Source organism: Trichosurus vulpecula, chromosome 6 (assembly GCF_011100635.1).
Source record: "Trichosurus vulpecula isolate mTriVul1 chromosome 6, mTriVul1.pri, whole genome shotgun sequence".
In the NCBI taxonomy this organism is placed as follows: domain Eukaryota; kingdom Metazoa; phylum Chordata; class Mammalia; order Diprotodontia; family Phalangeridae; genus Trichosurus; species Trichosurus vulpecula.
In genome coordinates this window covers 227,018,782-227,042,949 of record NC_050578.1, presented here as the reverse complement: position 1 = coordinate 227,042,949, position 24,168 = coordinate 227,018,782, and the positions used below count along the sequence as shown (strand labels likewise).

Below are 24,168 nucleotides of genomic sequence, written 5' to 3'. Positions count from 1 at the left end.
ACATTTGGAAATTAAGATTTCTATGCTTACTCTGCAATCATAGAGAGAAAAATTAAAGACAAGCTGCATTGCAAAGTTCAAGTCTTTGCAAGTTTGTAAATTGCCTGGTATGCTTGTGGCACCAATGCTATTATGTAGCAGAAGGACAAGGAGATTAAAGATGTATATTTAGGGACTGATTCTTCAATAGATAACTGAACAAGAATATAATTGCTATATTAATAGACCTGACATTATTTTTTAGACTTTTTCCATTGTTTCTTAACTTAATTAACCAGAATGTTGGTAATGTGGTTTACAAAGTATTTTGTATTTATATTTTGCAATCAGTGTCTGACTGGAGGACAGGTTTTAACATGTACTACAATGTGCAAACACTAAAAATAAATAAATAAATAAATCCTGCTTGTCTAAATGCTTTACAATGGTCGGTCCCTTGCTAACTGGTCACGTATTTTTTAAATCTCCTCTTGTTTAATTTTTTAAATTTGTGAAATATTTTTGGAAATCATTGTGTGAGGCTTTGCCTCACAGCTGGTGTCATTTAAGACTTGGACAGAGTCACAGCAAATGAAGCCCCACTGTGAAATGAAAGTCTGGAGGCATCTTGGCATCCTAACCATTTCCTTGGGAGAAGATTACAGCCCGAATATGTTGAACTTTATTGCCATGGGCCTCATGACAGTCTTCAGAAACATGCATGGCATTCCTGTTAAAGAATCTCAGATGTTCAGAAACAAAGGAGATTGTCTTTGTGTATGCAGCAATGTCCCAAGGAGGAAAGAAAGAAGAAAAAGTGTGTGTGTGTGAGGGGGAAATCATGTGATTTGCTCACTGTGGGTCATTAGACATGGGGAAATAATAGAAGGATTGCAACTTTGGCAAAGGAGTTAAGTACGATGGCTTCCTAAATGTCTCAGATACCGTTTAAGTGGATAATATAAGTAGCAAAGTGATCTCCAGACCAGGGCTGCATTGCCTGTCTGTTCCATGCTGAGCAGTCCTACAGTATCACGGCAATTTCAGGTTTCTGTTTTGAGATTGTCATAAAGGAAGCTAGCATCATTCAAATAAAGGAGTTATACTCTTAGTGATAGTAGTTTTCACAATATATGCTAGAATACAAAAATAGTCCCATTGCTTGTACCCATGTTCCAGTGTGCCCTATATAGATTCCAGGTTCTCGAGGGCAGGAAGCAAATTTTATCCACCCAGACAGCACAGTGCTTTGTACTTTTTTTGGCCCCGACCTGTGATTTAATCAGTGTAAAGAACTCTTAAGTTTAGAAACCTGCTTCACTGATCTAGATTGACAGCTCATCTGTAACAATCTTAGATATTCACCTGGAGCACTAAAAAGGCAGTCCCATGGTCATATATCTAGTATATGTCAGTCAGGTCTTGAATTGAGGTCTTTCTGTCTTCAGAGCTAGTCCTTATCTATTGTAGCGCAGCTAAACATTACATAGGAATTCCTTAATGAATATTTGTTCAGTTGAATTGAATAATCAGCCTCCGATAGAGATGTCTCAAAAGGTAGGACATGACAAAGACATTGGAAATACCCTTCATGAGGGGTCATTAAAGAGACAGAACCAAAATGGCAGAGTGATAGGAATAGTACAAGTATGCTCTGCCCTACAAACTTCTCCTAACAGATCTAGAAAATATACCAGACTAAATCCTGAAAGAGAAATCCAGAAAAAATCATAGTGAGTCATTTATCCAGCTCATGTTAGCGTAGAGAGACAGACAGAGGTCTGCAGACTAAGGATAAGGGTCAGTCTTAAAGCATAGTATATGTAGTGCCCAGGGAAAGGCTGTGTACCAGGGCAAGAGGAGATCACAGATCCAAACCACAGCACTCCAAGACCCATATTGGAGCATCATGATGGAGACAAGTGCCGGTTGGCAGCTTTGTCTCCCAGATCCAGGGCAGACTGAGAAGGGGACTGGTGCAGGGAAACAGTGACTCAGGTGGAGAGGCCCTGGGCTTCAAGTGGAGAAAGTAGGAACTTCGGAAGCCAAAAGCAGTAGTAGTGTTGTACCTCAGACTCCAGGCACAGAGCTCAATCTCTTTTAAAGTATGTAGCTCGGCCTGCATACAAATAACGGAAGCAGGAATCCCAGACCCAAGGGGAGCCTCCAGTTCTGCCACTTTAAACCAATAGAGCTTTCTAGCTGGGTGATAGGGACTGAGTCCAGCAGCAGTGTATTCTTGCTCAGGCCCAAACCCAGCCAGGAACTTACAGAGCTCAGCCCAAGGGAAAAGGCAGTCAGATTTTACCCTGGATCAGACCACTCTGGGAGTACTAAAAGCTTCCAGGTCTCCAGCCTGTCCTTGATATCCTGGAATAACACAACACTCAATATACCAAAAAAGCAGCAACAGAACCAGCCCAGACCCTCCTTTCAGATGTTCTCAGGACATAGCCTTCACATCAAGTCTAAAGTCAGGAAGTAGATTACAAGAATAGACAAACAATAAAGAATCCCTCCATGATGAGCTATTTTGGTGGAACGGATTCTAAAGACACAAACATAAAAGAGAATGGCTATAAAACATCTATAAATAGCATTGTCTCAGAGAAAAACACAGTTTGGGTTCAAACTCAACAAGAATTTCTAGAAGAGATAAAACATGAGGTTTTAAAAAAATTTATAAGTGAAATTAGTACTTGAGGGGAAAAGTGGTAAAGAAATGAAAACTATGGAAGAAAGAATTGGAAAGACAATTAAGAGCTTGGCACAAGAAGTACAAAACCTTGCCTAAGCAACAAACTCCCTGAAAATGAGCGGACCAAATAGAAGTCAGTGACTCCATGGTGCAACAACAAATATTAAAGTCAAAAGACTAAAAGTAAAGTAGAAGAAAATCTACGGTATCTCATAGCAAAAACAATTGACCTGGAAAACAGAAGGAGAAACAATTTGAGAATCATTGGACTCTCTGAATGCCATGTTTCCCCCTGCCCCCCCCCCCAAAAAAAGTGCCTAGATATACTACTATAAGAAATCTTAAAAGAAAACTTCTTTGATGTCTTAGAACCAGAGGGCAAAGTGGAAGTAGAAAGAAAGTACTGGTCACTGCCTGAAAGAAATCCCAAAATGAAAACTATCAGGAACATCATAGCCAAAACCCAAAGCTATAAGCCGCAAGCACTGTTGAAACACAGTCAGGATCACACACAGTTTAGCAGCTGCCACGCTAAAGAAGCAGATAACTTGGCGTATGATATTCCACAAGGCAAAGGATGTGAGCTTACAGACAAGTTTAACTTACCCACCAAAACTGACTATAATGCTACAGGGAGAAGAAAAGCTCCTTAATGAAATAGAGCACTTCCAAGCATTGCTGATGAAAAGTCCAGAGCTTTGGAGAAATTTTGAAGTTCAAACTCAGGAATGAAGAGAAGCATAAAAAGACAAACATCAATGAACAATGACAAAGGACTGAACAAGGATTAACTGCTTGCATTAAAAATAGGGAGATGATAGAGGGGTACTCTCTGAACCCTATCCTCATCAGGGTCCATAAAGGGAATCTAATTAGACAAGGCCTGACTTGATGATCTTAAGAATGGAAAATCGAGAAGAGGAGCACACTTGGGGAGGGGAGAAGGTTAGGGAAAAGTATCTTGCATAATCTGGGAGTACAAGTAGAAATCTATATAAACGAGGCAGGGTGGCGAGGAACAGCTGATATTTGAACCTCACCCTCGTCTGACTGAACTGGTCAAAAGAAGGAAAAATACACACACACACACACACACACACACACACACTCTCACACTCACACACACACACTGAGTTCAGTACGGAAATACTTTTCATTCAAAGGAGAAATAGAAGAGGAAAGGGGAGGAGGCAGGAGAAGGAATTAGAGGGAGGATAGATTGAGGGAGAGATTAGTCCTAGAAAAACAAAATCTAAGGATGTACTAAAATATTTGTGATTCTTTTTGAGGTAGCAAAGAATGGGAATGTCCATAAATTGGGAAATTGATGAATAAGTTATGGCGTGTAAATGTGATGGAATACTATTTTGCTGATCTCTTATCAAGGGAATGAACAACCCCAGTTCCAGAGAACTAATGATGACATATGCTATCCATCTCCTGATACACTGGTGAAGGACTTAGAATGCAGAATGAAACTATTTAAAAAAAAATGTGGCCAATGTGGAAATTTGTTTTGATTGACTATATATTTTTGTAAGCAGTCTTGCTTTTCTTATGTTCTCTATATGGTAGGGAGGGGAGGAAGGGCAGAATTGGGGAGGAGGGTGAGAAGGCAGATCTTGGCTGATTAATTTTTTTAAGAAAATACCCTTGGGGCAACTAGGTGGTGCAGTGAGTAGAGCATGGGCCCTGGAGTTAGGAGGACCTGAGTTCAAATCCAGTCTCAGATACTTGACACACTTAGCTGTGTGATCTTAGGCAAGTCACTTAACCCCAATTGCCCTGCCTTCCCCCCTCAAAAAAAAAATACTTTCCATGTTTATGGCTTCTCCCTCTGATTGAACAGAGTGCCCTGGCCAACCATACCTCAGTCCTTTCCAGGTTGCACTGTGCACTTCCTTTATCATGCCCCAGAGTTACACACACACACCCCCGTACTGTCTTCCTCCATTAGAATATAAGCTACTTGAGGGCAGGGACTATCTTTCTGTTTGTATTTGTATTCTCTCAGGACAATGCCTGGCACATGGTAAGCACTTAATAAACATGTTGATTGATCGCTGACATGAATTGTCCATGATAGGAATCTCAAGTTTTAAGTTTGACATTCATAAATTTATTTAAACCATTAACCACTCTAGGAATAAAAAAAAAAAACCTTTAATTTGGCTCCTTTGTGGGAAATATCAATACCTCTTCTTAGTCTTGAACTTCTCTATAATCCCTAAAGCAATTTGAAATTTTATAACAAGTCTGTCTTCATCATTCCTCTACCATTTGTTCTCACATTGATCATCTTCCCTTTCAGCATACTTTCCAAACTGGAATCTTCCTTTTTAAACTGACTTCATACAGTTGCTTCTCCTAAACTACCACATCTTTGATCATTTTATTTAGAGTTTTTCCTAGTTCCATTATATCCTTTTGGAGGTAAAACTGTAGGAATATTGTGTAGGCTTCCAAGGGTGGGGTAGCCCTTGACTTCTTAGAGGTTGCGGGATAAAAGTTTTCTAATGCTTTTCTGTTACCTTCTTGATGATGCCACTTCGTTATGTGATTGACTTTTTGGGTTCCAGATACACATTGATCTGACATCTTCAGGGAATAATCAACAAACAGGCACTTAGTAAGCACTTAGCCAGGCTCTGTGCTGGGAGTACCAAAAGAAGAACCAAATGGTCCTAGCCTTCAAAGGAAGTAGGTTGGATCAGGAAACACAGAATGTACTCATTAGTGATGAAGCAAACACAAGGTCATGTCAAGGGGAAAGCCCACACAGCTGTGAACTATCTTCATTGAGAGCTAGATCTCTTTCCTAGGTCAACACTGTTACCTCAGAGTTTATAGTCCATTCAGTAGAGTTTGGATTATTTCTCCCAGATCTTGGCCACATGGAAGCTCACTTGCTTTTCTCTTCACATTCATATGGCCTCACAAAATCTCTCTGTTGTTCATTTCCTTCTGCTTGGCTTCTTACTACCAAGAGCTAGAGTGCCATTTGCAAAGCCAAAGATTTTATTGTTTGTTGTTCTATCTTCAAGGTCATATGAAAATATCCCTAAGCTATTTGTGATCAAAAAATGAGTTCTCCCTGCCCCCATACGATGCAGTAACTCAGTTTTTTAAGTAGTCTTTGGTATGGAACTTTGTTAGATGCTCTTTGAACATGTACATAGATTGCACTTATGAGTCTCCTTTCACTCACATAAATATTTGGTCTTCAGAGATCTCTAACCAAAACTGTTTTCCCTATACAGAAGCCTCCATATGTGCTAATTGTTTGGGTGGTCACTGATCCTGCCCATTATTATAGATCCCATCAATTTGCCCAGTGTCATTATAAAACTCACTGTCCTCTAATCTCCTTGATTAACGGTAGGGACCACATTAATCTGTCTCAGCCTAGATTTATTACTGGAAAGAGATCATCTAATCCAATCTGCTGATCTTACAGATGAAACTGAAGGCTAGGAAGGATAAGTAACTTGCAAAAGGTGCCAGAGAGCAAATAAAAGAGCTAGGATTTGATCCGAGACATTCCCAATTTCAAATCCAATTCTGTTTCTAATAGCAATAGCTATAGCTAGCTAACATCTATATGATACTTTAAGGTTTGCAAAGTGCTTTACACATATTATCTCATTTGGATGCTCACAGTAACCCTATGAGGTAGGTACACAGTATTATGATCCCCATTTTACACATGAGGAAACTAAGACTGAAAAAAGTCAAAATTACTTGCTCAGGGTCAAGCAGCTAGTAAGTTCTGGAGCAGGATTCTATTTCAGGTCCACCCAATGCCAAGTCCAGTCTGCTCTTCCCTATGAGGCCTAACTGTCTATACATCATCAGCTAGACCATTTCAGCCATTTATAATGATGTCATAGATTTTGGCCAGTAGTTCTAGAAAATAAATTCTATGTTTCTTCAGAACTCTTGAATACCATTTTATTCTGGTGAAATGCCATCATTAATTTTGTTAAACCTTGACCATCCTATGCATTTACCGTTATTTGAAATTATATCTCCAGTTCTCGGAGGATTTTCTCCAACATCTTCAGTAAAGATACTGAAAGTTGAAGAATCCGTTCAGTCCATCTACTGTCTCCTTTTATCCTTGAGCAGGTCCTTCTGTACTATCTGCAATCATCAGGAGGGTCCATTCATTCTTTAACTGGCTGCACCCTTTTGAGATAGTTAATTAACATATTAGAGATCATCTGGTCAAACTCCATAATTTCCTTTCCTTTTCCATTATTACCAGACCAAAAGATAGCTCAAGTTCATTTCAGATGTAACAACAATATCTTGTTTAAAATGCCAAGTTTAACCCTTAAATTCACAAGTAGACTTAGGTATTTCTTAAAAGTTTATTCCCTCCCCCAAAATATAAATCTCTAATTTTTTTAGAGCAAGAAACTGAGATTGAAAGAGGAAAATTAATTTGCTGTTGGTACCTGGGCCCAAGACTCAGGTTCCCTGCTTCCTAATCCAGTGTTCTTTTGTATTACACCGTGCTACACAACTTCTTTTGAAATCCTTTACAAAGGTACTTTTCAAATGCATATTTTAGCGAAGTGTAGAATCTTCTCAGATAAATACATAGATCTTGAAATTATTTTGAAGTTTGATAACAAACTGTTTAACAACAGTCAGTTCCATATTAAGTTTATCTTTTGGAAATATGTGTCTTAATGAGCATATTTCATAGAGTATACCTCTATAAAAATGACTGCTATTTATTAATATAGCATTTGCCATTTATTAATAAAGCAGTTGCTGAAAATATGATGATTTATGTCATTAGATATAATTTTTTCTAGGACTTTTGTCTAATGTTTTATGAAACTTAACAAAGTAAGCAAGTTAGGCCATCTTTGAGAGCTCTCCCTTTTCTCCTCTTCCTCATCTCCCATGACTTGAATGTATTCCCCAAATATCTCCTCCCTCATCCCTGTCACACAGAGGTGACCCTTCTCCTTGCCTTCTCCATGTACAAGTTATCATCTACTCCAGCAGACTGCCACCTCCTTCATGCCCACTTTCTCACTAATCTCCAGTTTCTCCCTATCTGCTGGCTGTTTCCCTGTGGTCTAGAAACATATATCTTCCCATCCTTAAAAAAGCCTCACTTGATTTAACCATTTCCCACAGCTACTATCGTATATCTCTCCTTCCTTACCTGGCTATACTCTTTCAGGAAGCCATGTACAATCTCTACCTCCAATTTCCTCCTCCTCTCATTCTTTTATAAAACCTCTGTAGTCTGTCTTCTGACCTTATCATTCAACTGAAACAGTTCTCTGCAAAGTTACCAATGACGCCTTAATTGCCAGATCTAATGGCCTTTCCTCAAATTTGTCCTTCTTGAACTTTATTCAGGCTTTGGCAATATCGATGGCTCCTTCCCCTTAACTCTCTCTTTTCTCTAGGTTTTTGTGACATTGCTCTCTCATAATTTTTCTCCTACCTATATAAAGGACTCTTCAGTCTCCTTTTCTGGATCTTTCTCCAGGTCACATCCACTAACCATAGATGTCTCCCAGGGAGTCTGTCTATGGCCCTCCTCTCTTCCATCTATAGCAGGAGTCATCAGACTTTTAATGTAAAAGGCCAAGTAATAAATATTTTAGGCTTTGAAGGCCAAGAAGTAAAATCAAGGATATTCTGTAAGTACCCATATAACTAAAGAAAATAAATTTCCATAAACTTTTACTGATAGAATTCAAAAGAAAATTATGATATATACAAGTTTTTATAATACTAAGTGAGAAGAATAGAATTCTTTTGGGGGGGGAATAATTGGGTTCACAGTTAGTGTTTCGTATCATCAGAATCAATTGCAAATGTTCATCTGTTAATGCTGATATGTAATGATATTTTTCATATTTCATCTTTGAAAATGGCTTTTCACACAGATAGGTACTGCCAAATACTGACATCATTCCATAAACATGATTTTAATTTAATACATTCATCACTTAGGAAATATTTATAGGAATTCTATTAGATTTCTCTTAATATTTGCCTTTTTAAGCCTGTCATTACATTTTAGATAAATCATTTCCATTTGAAAGTTAGGTGGAAGTTCCTCAGTTGCAGAGTTGAGTGGATTTTGAAATATGGAAATTTCTTTTGCACTTGAATTGAGGTCTGAAAAATGATGTTAGAACCTGGAAAAATATGTCTGCTACAAATTGGTTCTTGTTTTAAATTTTGACAGCTCAGGAAGTACATAAATAAACTTGATGTTTATGTCATCAAATTGACTTTACTGCTGTATAAGTTTTGCATGTAGGCAGTATTTTGCCTCATAATTTTAGATTGAATTCATGGAGGATCATTATCAGGACTGCAGAGTCAAAACCATTCAGTGTTCGATAATAGAGGTTGAGGGCAGTTTTGCGCATTTAGAAAAATTTCAGTCTCAGCCCTGAGCTCAAAAACCGTAATAAAACTATTTTTTCTTTCTTCTTTTCTTGTTTTGACATAACAGGTATGCACTTGTAACTTAAAAAAATAATAAAATATCATGATGCAGCGATACATCTGGCACCTGAAACACTTTCAAATAATAACTGTGTTACTGAAATTTGTAGTGGGCCCCACTCCGCCCTTGTAATGCAAAAGCTGCCATAGACAACACAGAAATGAATATGCAGCTATGTGCCAATACAGCTTTATTTGTGGACACTGAAATTAGAATTTCATATGATTTCAAGAGTTACAGAATGTTATTCTTTTGACTTTTTTCAACCATTTAAAAATGTAAAAATCATTCTTAGCTCATGGGAGATAGAAAATCAGGCAGCAAGACAGACTTGGCCCATTGGCCCGTGGTTTGCCGACCCCCACTTTGTTAGCTATATTTTCTTGTTTCCTGTCTCATTAGCTCCCAGAGGTGCAATTGTCATCTCTATGCAGATGATTCTCAGTTCTCTTTGTCCCGCCCAAACCTCTCTCCTGATGTCCAATCTCAAACTCAGCTTGTCCAAAATTAAACTCGTTTTCTTGCAACCAAACCCTCCCCCTTCCCAATTTCTCTCTTTCTGTTAAAGGTACTGCCATTCTCCCAATCTTCATATTGGTCTCCATGCTTCATTTTTCATCACTCCAGTCCATCTGCTTAGGTCTGACCACATCACTCCTCTATTCATAAAACTGTTTGAGCTCTGTATTGCTTCCTGGAACAAGTGTAAAATTCTGTGTTTGGCTTTTAAAGCCCTGTACAAACTGGTCCCTTCCTACCTTCCCAGTCTTCTTAGGCTTTATTCTCCTTCATGTACTTTACCATCTAGGAATGCCGGCCTTCTTGGTGTTCTTCACACATGACACTCCATTTCCTGACTCCTTACCTTTCCCTGCCTCATGTCTGGAATTACCTTCCACCTCACTTCCACCTCCAGTTTTCTTCAAGACTCAGTTCAAATCCTACCTTCTTCAAGAAGGTTCAATTCCAGGTACACACCTCCCCTTCTCTCCTTTCCACCCCCATGCCACACATGGGCACGCACACACAAACACACACACACACACTAATGCCTTCCCTCTGTAATTACCTACCAGTTACATTGTATTTATCTTATATTCACATAATTGTATTGTTATCTGTAGATTCTACCATATTATTTCTCTCATTGGAATGTGATTTCTGTTTTTTCCCCTTAACAATTATTTTATTTAATATTTTAGTCTTCAAGATTGATTTCCACAAGATTTTTATTTACAAATTTTCTCCCCATTTCTACCCTCCCCCCATTCCAAGATGGCATACATTCTGATTGCCCTGTTCCCCAGTCAGCCCTCCCTTCTGTCACCCCACTCTGCCCCCATCCCTTTTCCCCTTACTTTCTTGTAGGGCAGGATAGATTTCTATGCCCCATTCCCTATATATCTTATTTCTCAGTTGCATGCAAAAACAAATTTTTTTTTGAGCATCTGCTTTTAAAATTTTGAGTTCCAAATTCTCTCCCCTCTTCCCTTCCCACCCACCCTCCCTAAGAAGGCAAGCAATTCAACATAGACCACACATATATTATTATGTAAAACACTTCCACAATATTCATGTTGTGAAAGACTAACTATATTTCCCTCCATCCTATGCTGTCCCCCTTTATTTAATTTTCTCCCTTGACCCTGTCCCTTTTCAAAAGTATTTGCTTTTGATTACCTCCTCCCCCTGTCTGCCCTCCCTTCTATCATCCCCATTTTTATCTCCTTCCCCCTACTTCCCTGTGGGGTAAGATACCCGATTGAGTGTGTATGTTATTCCCTCCTCAGGTCAAATCTGATGAGAGCAAGGTTCACTCATTCCCCCTCAACCTGCCCCCTCTTCCCTCCCAACAGAAGTGCTTTTTCTCGCCACTTTTATGTGAGATAATTTACCCCATTCTATCTCTCCCTTTCTCCCTCTCTCAATATATTCCTCTCTCATCCCTTAATTGAATTTTATTTTTGTAGATATCACCCCTTCATATTCAATTCATCCTGTGCCCTCTGTCTATATATATATGTATATTCCCTTCAAGTACCCTAATACTGAGAAAGGTCTCATGAATTACACATATCATCTTTCCATGTAGGAATGTAAACAAAACAGTTCAACTTTAGTAAGTCCCTTATAATTTCTCTTTCTTGATTACCTTTTCATGCTTCTCTTTCTTGTGTTTGAAAGTTGAATTTTCTATTCAGTTCTGGTTTTTTCACTGAGACAGCTTGAAAGTCCTCTATTTTATTTAAAAGTCTGTATTTTGCTTGGAGCATGATACTCAGTTTGGCTGGGTAGGTGATTCTTGGTTTTAATCCTAGCTCCATTGACCTCCAGAATATCATATTCCAAGCCCTTCAATCCCTTAATGTAGAAGCTGCTACATCCTGTGTAATTCCGATTGTGTTTCCACAATAATCAAATTGTTTCTTTCTGGCTGCTTGCTGTATTTTCTCCTTGACCCAGGAACTCTGGAATTTGGCAACAATATTCATAGGAGTTTTCTTTTTGGGATCTTTTTCAAGAGGCGATTGGTGGATTCTTTCAATTTCTGTTTTACCCTCTGGCTCTAGAATATCAGGGGAGTTCTCCTTGATAATTTCTTGAAAGATGATGTCTAGCCTCTTTTTTTGATCATGGCTTTCAAGTAGTCCAATAATTTTTAAATTATCTCTCCTGGATCTATTTTCCAGGTCAATGGTTTTTCCAGTGAGATATTTCACACTGTCTTCCATTTTTTCATTCCTTTGGTTCTGTTTTACAATATTTTAATTTCTCATAAAGTCACTAGCTTCCACTTGCTCCAATCTAATTTTTAAGGTAGTATTTTCTTCAGTGGACTTTTGGACCTCTTTTTCCATTTGGCTAATTCTGCCTTTCAAGGCATTCTTCTCCTCATTGGCTTTTTGGAGCTCTTTTGCCATCTGGGTTAGTCTATTTTTAAGGTGTTATTTTCTTCAGTACTTTTTTGGGTCTCCTTTAGCAAGTCCTTGAGTTGTTTTTCATGGTTTTCTCTCATCACTCTCATTTCTCTTCCCAATTTTTCCTCTACTTCTCTAACTTGCTTTTCCAAATCCTTTTTGAGCTCTTCCATGGCCTGAGATCAATTCATATTTTTCTCAGAGGCTATTGATGTAGGCTCTTTGACTTTGTTGACTTCTTCTGGCTGTGTGTTTTGATCTTCTTTGTCACCAAAAAAAGATTTGATAGTCTGCGTCTGAGTCTGCATCCTTTTTTGCTGCCTGGCCATGTTCCCAGCCAACTACTTGACCTTTGAGCTTTTTGTGAGGGTATGACTGCTTGAAGAGTAGAGAGTAATTTGTCCCAAGCTTGAGGGGCTGCACTGCTGTTTTCAGAGCTACTTCTACTCCACTGTTACCACAAGCTCTGCCACAGCAGCACTCCTCCACCCCCAAGAACTGCTAACCAGGATTGCGACCTAGATCCAAGCAGGGCAAAGCAAGCCCTGCACTCCCGCTCTGGGCTGCTGCTGCTTTATTCTTCCCACTGTGTCAGCCAGAGACCCCAGAAGCAGCTGACTCTGGAGCTCCGCTGCTGCACCACCTCCACCAACCCCAGGGCTGGTGGCCAGACCGCTCTCTAACCAGATCTAGCAGTTTTACCCATTAACCTGCTTCGTGGTCTTTGGTGTTTGTGTGTTGAGAAGTCTGACAACTGCCACAGCTCAATGAATCATGACCCTAAGGCATGTTCCAGCGAACTCCCGTTCTGGTCTGTGCTGGCACAGCCCACACTGGTCTGTGCTCTGCTCCCAGCACCATGTGATAGACTTTCCCAGTGATCATCCAGGCCATCCTTGGCTGGAGCCCAGCTTCCCTCTGCTATTCCGTGGGTTCTGCAGCTCTAGAATTTGTTCAGACCCATTTTTACAGGTGTTTGGAGGGATTTGTGGGAGAACTTAAGAAAGTCCCTGCTTTCCAGCCACCATCTTGGCTCCACCCCTTGTAATGTAATTTCTTTGAGCATAGCGACTGATCACACCTTTCTTTGAATCCCCAGCAAAAAGCACAGTGCTGAACCATAGTGAGCACTTAATAAATGTTTTTTTGATGATGATAATGAAGGTGATTTCTGCAAAAGTTTTCTCTCACACATGGTTAAAACAAAACCAAAAGGTTTCCTAGGAGATCTATCTTTAAAACTTTATGAAAATAAAATTATTTGATGATCAGATGAATTTGGCATGTTTATAATGGAAAAAATAGTAAGCCCTTTATGCAGGCTTTCTCCTTTGAGATGTGAGATGACATGACCTACCCTTTATATCACAGGACAACTCACTATCTGACCTTGGATGATTCATTTGAATTCTGAGATCTTCAGTTGCCTATCTTTTGGACTAGAAGATCCCCAAAATCCCATACAAATCTGCCACACTCAGGATCCAAAGGGACAAGCTGCCTTTACTTACTGGGTTACTCACTGTCAGGGTTAGTGATTCTTCAATCTTGTTGACTTAAATTTACTTAGGTAAATTATGAAAAAATGCCTCTCTATTCCCAAAATCAAAGCAATTCCCTGGGTTTGTACCTTCAGTGTTTGTGGCAGCTGTTCACTGGTCTTAGCTAGAAAGGACTTCAGGACAAAACAATAGAATTCATAAAGGAGCATTCATTTATTTCTGCCAACTAATGTGGGAAAACTTAAAAGGCATAGTCCCTAAAAGAGGCCCAAAGAAATCTCAGTTTGAGGACTCTGAAACCGTTAGCATTTCTTTTGAAATGCCCTCAGTCCCTTCTGAGTGTTTTGTAAATCAGTTTCCAATCTTACATGATATTATTGAGTGCCCCATTGCACTAAAAGCAACTAAAGGAAGTCCCCTTGGCTTTAGTCTTGGGCTGATTAGCAGGCAAATATTCTGTTCTTCAAGGAGTCACGTTGTGTTCAGCATCCTTAAATGCCTTTGATTTTGATGCCTCTCTTCCCTTTAACAATCAGATTCCCAGTGGGAAAAAAGCCATCGACACTAGTAACCTACACTTTCTCTCACTTTTCATTCCTTTCCAATCTGTTTTATGACCTCACCACTCAACTGAAATGACTTTTTCCAAGGTTACCAGAGATATCTTAATTAATAATCACTAAGTCGTTTGCTCAGTACTCATCCTTCTTGAACTCTTTGCAGCATTTGACACTGTTGACCACCCCTTCCTTACCTATAAACACAGTAGAAGCAACTATGCCAACTCTTCTCTGTTTCTGTTTCTGTTTCTCTGTGTCTCATTCTTTCTGTCTGTCTCTGTCTGACTCTGTCTCTCCCCATCTCCTTCCTCACCTTCTTTGCAGAATTGTCATTCATGTCCTGCCCTCGACCGTCGGAATCCCACAAGGCTTTATGCTGGTTCCTCCTCTTCTTTCTCTTTTTACCCTCTCTCTTAAGAATTACATCAGCTCCAATGGGTTTGATTGTCTCTGTGAAGATAATTCCAAGGTTTAAATGCCCATCCCTAATCTCTCTCTTAAATGCCGAGCACATCACCAACTGCTTATATACCTTCTATGTATATCTCAAATTCAATCTATCCAGAAGATAGCTCATTCTCTTCTCCACCACTACCAAAAACCCAATCCATCTCAAACTTCCCTATTTTCTTGAGGGCAAATTATCCTATTGGTCAACTAGGTCTACAACCTAAAAAAGTCATCTTTGACTCTTCATTTTCCCTCAGTTCTCATCGCAAATCAATTGCTATGTTTTGTTGGTTCTTACTTTACATCTCTTGCATTGTTAGTCCTTTTCTTTACATTCTGATAACAACCATCCTAGTTCAGGCCCTCATCCTTTCTCATCTGGACTGTCGTGACAACCTCCTAATCAAACTGTTCTTCTAGTTTCTTCCCTCTCCAATTCAAACTCTGCACAGTTGCCAAATAATCATCCTGAACTACAAGTCTGATTGTATCAGTCCCCTGCTCAAGGACCTTCACAATTCAAGAACCTGTTGTCTCTAGGATCAAATATTAACATCGTAGCATGAAATTTAAAACCCTTCACAGTCTGGCACCAGCATATATTTTTATTGTACATTATTCTCATTCACACACAATGTTCTACCCAAATTGGACAAATTGCTATTCCCCAAATTCCAAATTCCATCTCCCATTTTTATATTTTTGCAAAGGCTATCTATCCTCCATGCCTAAAATGCACTTCCAACTTACTTCTGACTTAGAGTATTTGTCTTTTTATAGAACAAAGATTTTTTTATGAAAAATCGTTAAAGGTCTTTTCCCTTTGTCATCTATTGTCCTTCTTCCAGTTTCATCTTTAAATGTCCTATGATGATTTTCCTTACTTGTATCTCTCATCAAGTATTCCTTAAATTTACTTATTCTCTCCACTGCATCTTGTTTTATGTCGATCTAATTATAATCATCCATTATGCTTCTCTATAAAAGTTTATGTTTTGTTTGTATTCTAACCTGGTTCTGCCCTTAATGACTATACATCTTCACTTGGCAGAGACCAGACATTTGTTGGCTGAATCGGTTCCTAAGCTGTTTTCATCTCTTCCCTTTTTGGTAATTTATTTATATCTATTAATCTTCTTTAGGAAATATTTATAATCTGTGTCTGTATCCATTCCATCAATTTCTCCCTTTTCAGCATCAACAGCCTGTTTAAAAGTTAAGTTAGAGTTATTTTAATTGTATGCAATATCTTTTTCTCATTTTTAAACCTCCAATTTTGTTTTAATTTTATCTTTGAAGTAACAAGCCAGGAGCTGACCACACACAAACAACTAGCTCATTTGAGAATTACTCCCAAAGAGAAAGGAGTTGTTCCTTGCATATTAAAATAGAACCAGCGGTAGCCAAGATGGCGGCTAGAAAGCAGGCACTTGCATGAGCTCTCCCCCAGGTCCCTCCAAAAACCTATAAAAAATGACTGAACAAATTCTAGAACTGCAGAACCCACAGAATAGCAGAGGGAAGCAGGGCTCCAGCCCAGGACAGCCTGGATGGTTGCTGCATAAGGTCTATCACACAGAGCTGGGAGCGGGGTGGAGCAGAGCCCAGCATGGGCTGCATCCAAACCAACCAGAGCAGGAGCCAGGTGGGACAGTCCCTAGCGCCCTGAATCAGTGAGCTGTGGCAGTTACCAGACTTCTCAACCCACAAACACCAAAGACAACAGAGAAGGTTAGTGGGAAAAAATGGCAGGGACAGAGTGAAAGGAGTTCGCGGTTCGGCCACCACTCTAGGGGCAGCAGAGGTGGTGCAGCTCTGAGGACAGAACTACAGCTGCAGTTGCTTCCTGCCCCACGCCCACCTGGTGGGAGGAATTAAGTGGCAGATCTAAGCTGGAGTGCAGAGCCTGCTTAAGATCTGAGTCGCAGTCCAGGTTGGCAGTTCTTGGGGAAAGAGCGCTGGTGTTGCAGAGCAGCCCCTCAAGCTTGGGACAAAGTACTCTCTACAAGCAGTCATACCCTGACGAAAAACTCAGAGGTCAAGTAGTTGGCTGGGAACATGGCCAGGCAGCGAAAACGGACTCAGATTCAGACTCAGACTCTAGAATCTTTTTTTGGTGACAAAGAAGATCAAAACATACAGCCAAAAGAAGTCAACAAAGTCAAAGAGCCTACTTACATCAATAGCCTCCAAGAAAAGCATGAACTGGTCCCAGGCCATGGAAGAGCTCAAAAGGGATTTGGAAAAGCAAGTTAGAGAAGTAGAGAAAAAATTGGGAAGAGAAATGAGAGTGATGCAAGAAAATCATGAAAAACAAGTCAACAACTTGCTAAAGGAGACCCAAAAAATACTGAAGAATATAACACCTTAAAAATAGACTAATTCAAATGGCAAAAGAGCTCCAAAAAGCCAATGAGGAGAAGAATGTTTTGAAAGGCAGAATTAGCCAGATGGAAAAGGAGGTCCAAAAGTCCACTGAAGAAAATACTACCTTAAAAATTAGATTGGAGCAAGTGGAAGCTAGTGACTTTATGAGAAATCAAGATATTATAAAACAGAACTAAAGGAATGAAAAAATGGAAGACAGTGTGAAATATCTCATTGGAAAAACCACTGACCTGGAAAATAGATCCAGGAGAGATAATTTAAAAATTATTGGACTACCTGAAAGCCATGATCAAAAAAGAGCCTAGATATCATCTTTCAAGAAATTACCAAGGAGAACTCCCCTGATATTCTAGAGCCAGAGGGTAAAATAGAAATTGAAAGAATCCACCAATCACCTCCGAATGAAAACTCCTATGAATATTGTTGCCAAATTCCAGAGCTCCCAGATCAAGGAGAATATACAGCAAGCAGCCACAAAGAAACAATTTGAGTATTGTGGAAACACAATCAGAATAACACAGGATCTAGCAGTTTCTACATTAAGGGATTGAAGGGCTTGGAATATGATATTCTGGAGGTCAATGGAGCTAGGATTAAAACCAAGAATCACCTTCCCAGCAAAACTGAGTATCATGCTGCTAGGCAAAATACAGACTTTTCAATAAAATAGAGGACTTTAAAGCTTTCTCAGTGAAAAGACCAGAGCTGAATAGAAAATTTGACTATCAAACACAAGAATCAAGAGAAGCACGAAAAGGTAATCAAGAAAAAGAAATCATAAGGGACTTACTAAAGTTGAACTGTTTTGTTTGCATTCCTACATGGAAAGTGATGTGTATAATTCATGAGACCTCAGTATTAGGGTAGCTGAAGGGAATGTACATATATATATATATATATATATATATATATTTTTATATATATATATATATATATATATATGTATGTATGTATGTATATAGACAGAGAGCACAAGGTGAGTTGAATATGAAGGAATGATAGCTGAAAAAATAAAATCAAATTAAGGAATGAGAGAGGAATATATTGAGGGAGGGAGAAAGGGAGAGATAGAATGGGGTAAATTATCTCACATAAAAGTGGCAAGAAAAAGCACTTCTGTTGGAAAAAAGAGGGGGCAGGTTGAGGGGGAATGAGTGAATCTTGTTCTCATCAGATTTGACCTGAGGAGGGAATAACATGCACACTCAATTGGGTATCTTACCCCACAGGAAAGAAGGAGGAAGGAGATAAAAAGGGGGGACAATAGAAGGGAGGGCAGATAGGGGGAGGAGGTAATCAAAAGCAAACACTTTTCAAAAGGAACAGGGTCAAAGGAGAAAATTGGATAAAGGAGGATAGGATAGGAAGGAGCAAAATATGGTTAGTCTTTCACAACATGAGTATTGTGGAAGGGTTTTGCATAATGATACACATGTGGCCTATGTTGACTTGCTTGCCTTCTTAGGGAGGGTAGGTGGGGAGGGAAGAGGGGAGAGAATTTGGAACTCAAAGTTTTAAAAGCAGATGTTCAAAAAAAAAAGTTATTTTGCATGCAACTGAGAAATAAGATATATAGGGAATAGGGTATAAAAATCTAACTTGCCCTGCAAGAAAGTAAAGGAAAAGGGGGGATGGGGGGAGTGGGGTGACAGAAGGGAAGGCTGACTGGGGAACAAGGCAATCAGAATATATGCCATCCTGGAGTGGGGGGAGGGTAGAAATGGGGAGAAAATGTGTTTTTCAAACTCTTGTGAAAATTAATGCTGAAAACTAAAATTATTAAATAAATAAAATAAAGCCAGCTTCATTTTTTGTTATATATGGTGCTTGCCATGTGTAGTGACTCCAGGATCTTTTCTTGAAGGAAGGATTTATGATATATAAACAAAAAGCTTTTTTACCCACAGTCCTTTGGCTTCTTTTATTTTGTACTTCTATGCCACATTTTCTAATATATTTGTAACTTTCTTCTTCTCTGTTCAAAACCACTGATTATCAAAGTATATGTTGATTTAATTTAGAAGATTTTATCCAGTTCCTTAAAGAATTTCTTTGCCTTCCCATTCTCTTCAGTAGACATTGGGGCATGAGCTATGGTTATTTTAATGTTTGGTCTTTTTATAAATGTTTATCTTGAGCAAGTGCTTATCAATACAAGATGACAAAGTATTGTGGGAAACTCTATTTCTTCCCTATATAAAAACCAACTCTGCCAACTCCTTTATTTGTTTCCTTCAAGGACAGTGACTCGGGCATTTTTCCATTTAGCTGCTATGTCTTTTTGTCTTCTTTTAAGGAATACCTTAGTACCCTGAATTTCAGCATGGATAATCAGCTTCCTATCATATCCTTTTCCAAAGCTGTTTGTAGCCTATACTCATTTTTATCCTTCCTTGGCCTTTTTCTGGATGAACATTCTAAAAGGTGATGAGCTTTTTTCTTTATCAAAAATATTTTTAGATACCTAGTGATTAAAAGCCACAGTACTCCAAAACCATCATCTGGGCCAGAGAGTTAAATGTCAGCTTGATATAAACTTCATTTCTCTTGTATAAACAAACATAAGAAATGTATAAATATATATTTCCTTAGAATTTTTTGAGGACTTTTAAATGTTGTGTACATTAAGAGACTATCATAGTTATGTTGAATTTAGTAACAAAAAAGTAAGGGATTTAAACTATTTTATATGTGCTGCCTTCATGTTTACTCTCGCTAGGGAGAGTTCACATTTTCAATTCTAAGGCAGGGCCTCTCATCCCTTTAAGCCTCTGGCCTGAACTAAAAGCAGCCACCAATAGACTGTAGACTAGTAAGAGATGTACTATAAAGGGGAAGAGATACATTCTGGGACATGTCGTTGCCTTTCTCTACCTGTATAAAAACACTCCCCTTACTTAACTTAGCTACCATACTGGAAGAGATTATGTAAAATAGGGGCATGGGGCCCTAATTCCTATAAGCCACAATCACTTGGCAAGATGAATTACTGAGCTGTGTCTTTTTGTTTTGGTTTGGTTTAACGTGTGTGTCCACGTTTGCCCTAAATTTGCATTATTTGCAAAAACTAGATAATCCAGTGTTCTTTACAAAAGCAAAGTGAATTCCACATAAAACCCTAGAGATTATAATTTTACTTTTGCAAATAATCTACCACGCCCATGAAAAGGCATTATGTTCTCCAGAATGTTTGCAAATAATACATTTCCTTTCACTAGTATGAAGGCAGTCTGTGTCTTTATGAATTGTATGAATTACATATGTCTTGAAATTTTCTTCTAAGTACAGCATTGCTCTAGCCAACTAGCTAATGTAAGCTAAATGGAGACCTTGTGATGTACCAAAAAGAGACCTGAATGTGGAGTCAGGAGAAACTTGAGTTTGAATCCTATGCCTAATACAAATTGTGTGACCTTGGTATAATATATTTTAGTGATAGCAAGTAGCCAACCTTTGAACCCAGGACCTCTTACTCCAACTCAAGCACTGTCTCCACTAGACCACACTGCTTAATAAAGCCTATAGACCTTACCTAGTAGCGCTGTTTTGGGAATCAGACAAGAGAGATAAAGGATAAATAAAACACTTTGCAAACCTTAAAAATACTACATAAAGTATATGTCATTACCTAAGAAACATTGGTAATAACTAGTTTTTCAGAGGTGATACCAGAAATGTTAAAGGAAAGTTTGAGGATTTAGTATGAATTTCTAGTTACATTTCTGAATAGCTAAGCAAAACTTTGGAATTTAGAAAAGGAATGAAGAATCAGAAAAGGAATTGAAATTTAGACAAAGAAGGAGAACCTATAGAGGTTCATCAGAGAGAATAGTTCCATCTGATATGCCAGTAGTGTCATCTACCATCCCGTTTTCTCTGGGATTATCTGATATACATCCAGCCATGACCTGAAGGATGAAGCCTTTTTACAATATTCCTAACAAGTATGAATCCAACTTCCATGAGCATCCCTCTTGACAAAGGAACTCCCATTTAAACTGCCTTCTATCACTGGACACTTTTAATTGTTATTCTTAATATTGGTCTAAAATCAGGCTCCTGATAATGTTTTCTCACTTATCCTGACTCTCCCCTCAGAAGCCACACAGAGTTATCTGAATCCCTTCTCCAGATGACAGCCCTCCACATGTTGGAAAAGACAAATGTCATAGGATCATAGCATATAAAGCTGCAGAGGTCTTCTAATCTAACCCCTTCATTTTAAAGGACTTGCCCTAAGTTACATAAATAGCATGACTGGGATTCCACCCAGGTCTTCTGATTTCAAATCCAGTTGGGGCTTTTTCCTGCTGTTCTATAATTGCACACCCAGTCTCCCATCCGCTTGCTTTTCCCCAGCAAGTCAAACCCCCAGATAAGTTCCTTGGCAAGGCAAATTACCTCCTTCTTCCTAGACCATCATAGATAACTGACCCAGTAGCAAGGGAAGTGGAAAAGGGAAGGAATAGCCCCAGGTACACAGTCTCAATGGCACACATTCTACCCTACCCCCCAGTAGTGCCTTCCTTTAGGTTTCAGGTAGTTCTTTGTCCCAACCCAGAATCTGTAGAGGGTACCCTTTTCAGAATACCGCTGAGATAGGAAAAAATCTAGCATATATTACTACCTCACTTCAAAAGCTCACATGAAATAAAATCTTTATATAGTTTAAATAAAAATAAAATTTTTAAATAAAAATAGTTTCATTCATAGGTTTGATTTATTTCCATTTACCTTTTAGATTTCCATAAAATGGTTAAAGAATTGCAGCCTTACTGTGAATATCTTAGCCACAACACATAAAATTGCTTTTTCCATTTGCTTCCAGTTACTATTAACTGAGTTGGTTTTTTTGGGTTTGGGGTTTGTTTTGATTTGGTTTGTTTTTTTTGCTATTGCAACTTAGCTTTTCTTTTGCTGTTAAATTGATCTACCTTGTGTGAACAACTTCCAGTCTGCTTTTCTAAAATGTAATTTGGCACTGGCATTGAGGAAACTGTGACCTGGAATGTAATAGGGGTTCAGTTAATTCCAAGAATTTTTTAAGCAATCTACTATGCTCTTAAGAATGCTCACTGTCTTTGATGCTGGAGGGTTATAGAAGTATACAAAATGTACCTGCCTTCAGGGAGTGCTTAGTATCTTTTTGGAGACAGATAAGTGTTACACTTGGAAAACAAAATAATAAAGAACTATGCAATAAATTGAAGGGGTGAATTGAGTTTGTAGAGAGAAAAGACCTAATGGGCCAAACTGCAATCCCATTGTCCCTGTTCCTGTTGTTGAACTACCATCCTCCTAGGATGGGTGACTCCCTGGATCACAACCTCAGTGTCAGCCTTGCCTCCGCAGTACAAATATCAAATCTATCGCCAAGCCTTGTTTCTGCCTTCACAAATTCTCTCACGTAGTCCTATATTTCTGCTCACACAGCCCCTACTCTGGTTCAGGTTCTCTTCACCTCATTGCTTCCCTGCCTGTAGTCTGTGATCTAGTGACGCTGGCCATCTTGATGCTCCCTACACATGACATTACCTCTCCTTACTCAACACCGTTTCACTGGCTATCCCTGATGCCTGGAATGTTCTCAGTCCTCATAGCCACCTCCTGAACTCTGGTTTCTTTCAAGATTTAGCTCAAATCCCACCTTCTGCAAGAGGGTTTTCCTGATCCCTTTCACTGCTGGTCTTCCCATTTACTCTGTCTGTAGCTTGTATGTACATAGTTGTTTGCATGTTATTTTCCCCATTAGAATATGAACTTCTTGAGGGGAGGGACCTTATTTTTACTCTGTTTGTATCCCCAACACTTAGCACGTTGCCTGGCACATAATAAGTGCTTAATAAAAGCTTGTTGGTTGACTAATATTAGTTCCTTGAGAGCAAGTACCATTTCATTTTCAATTTTTTATCCCCAGTACCTATTCCATCAGTGCTATTTAATATATCTTTGTTGGACTTAGGAAGTAAGGGAGGAGGGGGAAGGAAGGAGAGAGATGTACTGCTTGTCACCAAGAACAAGAGATCTGGGGAGTATAGAGAGTTGTCTAAAGGAGCTAGAAAAGTGGTGGATCTCAGACCAGTGCGTATTCCCAGCAGAGCCTTTTCAGGACCAGATGTGGCACTAAATCACCACCCCCTTTTACCCCAGCTCTCTGACCCTGGGTTATGCCATGTTGGGTGATGATCACATCTGTCACAAAAGCTTCTCATGGATTCCTTTATCTAGTCCTTTGTATCTCCCTTCTGTTAAACTTCCCTCCTGTATATCCACAGGAAAGAAGTTTAAGGAACCTAGGATTCAGTTCAGCCAGCACTTCGTAAGAACCTACTGTACACACAAGGCATTCACTAAGTACTGGGAGGACAAAGTAAAAAATAATAATAATAACGCTTTTGTCCTTGGGCTGAAGTGGACAGATGGAATGGGAAATGAATGGACAGGTGACAAAATAAGCTCCTAGAAGTCACTTAAGACTAGGGCAGCAGAGCGATGCCACAATTGACTTTTCTCAAAGTTGGTCTTTTGACTGGATATGTCCATAATAATGCTTCTTTTTCTTTGTTTTGTTTAAGGACTGTTCAACCTTAGAAGAATATAACATTGCAGCAGCATTACTGCCTTTGACAAGTGCTTTCTATAGGGTAAGTATGAATGAGATTAAAATAAGTTGGTTCTGATTTGCTTAAACATTTTGCTTTCATTTAACTTAAATTTTATTTAATAAACCTTTATTAAACTCTTATAAGGCCCACTGCCATGATGGGAATTCGAAGATTAAAAAAAACCAAAATATTCTCTACCATCAAGGAGCCAAATCAATAAAAAGGAAGGAGTAATCAGAATACAATTTTTGAAATTTCATGCATGCGTTTTATTATTTTTTCTCTCTAACCTGAGGAAAAGAAGAAAAATATGCCAACCTAGCTTATCTTTGAACTAAACGTATGCTCTTTCTTCATAAAGCTTTAAAAACTTCATATATTTAGCCTTAAATAAACCTCTCTATGTGCTTGTTAATTTTTTCAAAAGGCCAGTTATCTAATTTTCTTTCTTATCTTTAATCTACAAGAATGTTACATGGAAACTTTAACAAAATACAGTCATAGTCATAGAAGTACAATAAGGTTTCTCTTTAATATCAGACTTAAGTCATCAGTTTGTTTCAGTTTTTTTTGTT

The 24,168-nt window shown here is 38.8% G+C and overlaps 1 protein-coding gene across 2 annotated transcripts in view; it reads left to right on the top strand.

Annotated features, from left to right (window-relative positions):
* The window catches only part of SBF2 (SET binding factor 2), a 509,481-nt gene that overhangs the window by 347,551 nt on the left and 137,762 nt on the right, over nt 1-24,168 (top strand). For both annotated transcript variants that reach the window (XM_036762802.1, XM_036762803.1), the window contains exon 17: nt 23,564-23,632. In XM_036762802.1, the coding sequence (XP_036618697.1) occupies nt 23,564-23,632 (69 nt within the window). The remainder of the gene's footprint in view (nt 1-23,563; nt 23,633-24,168) is intronic.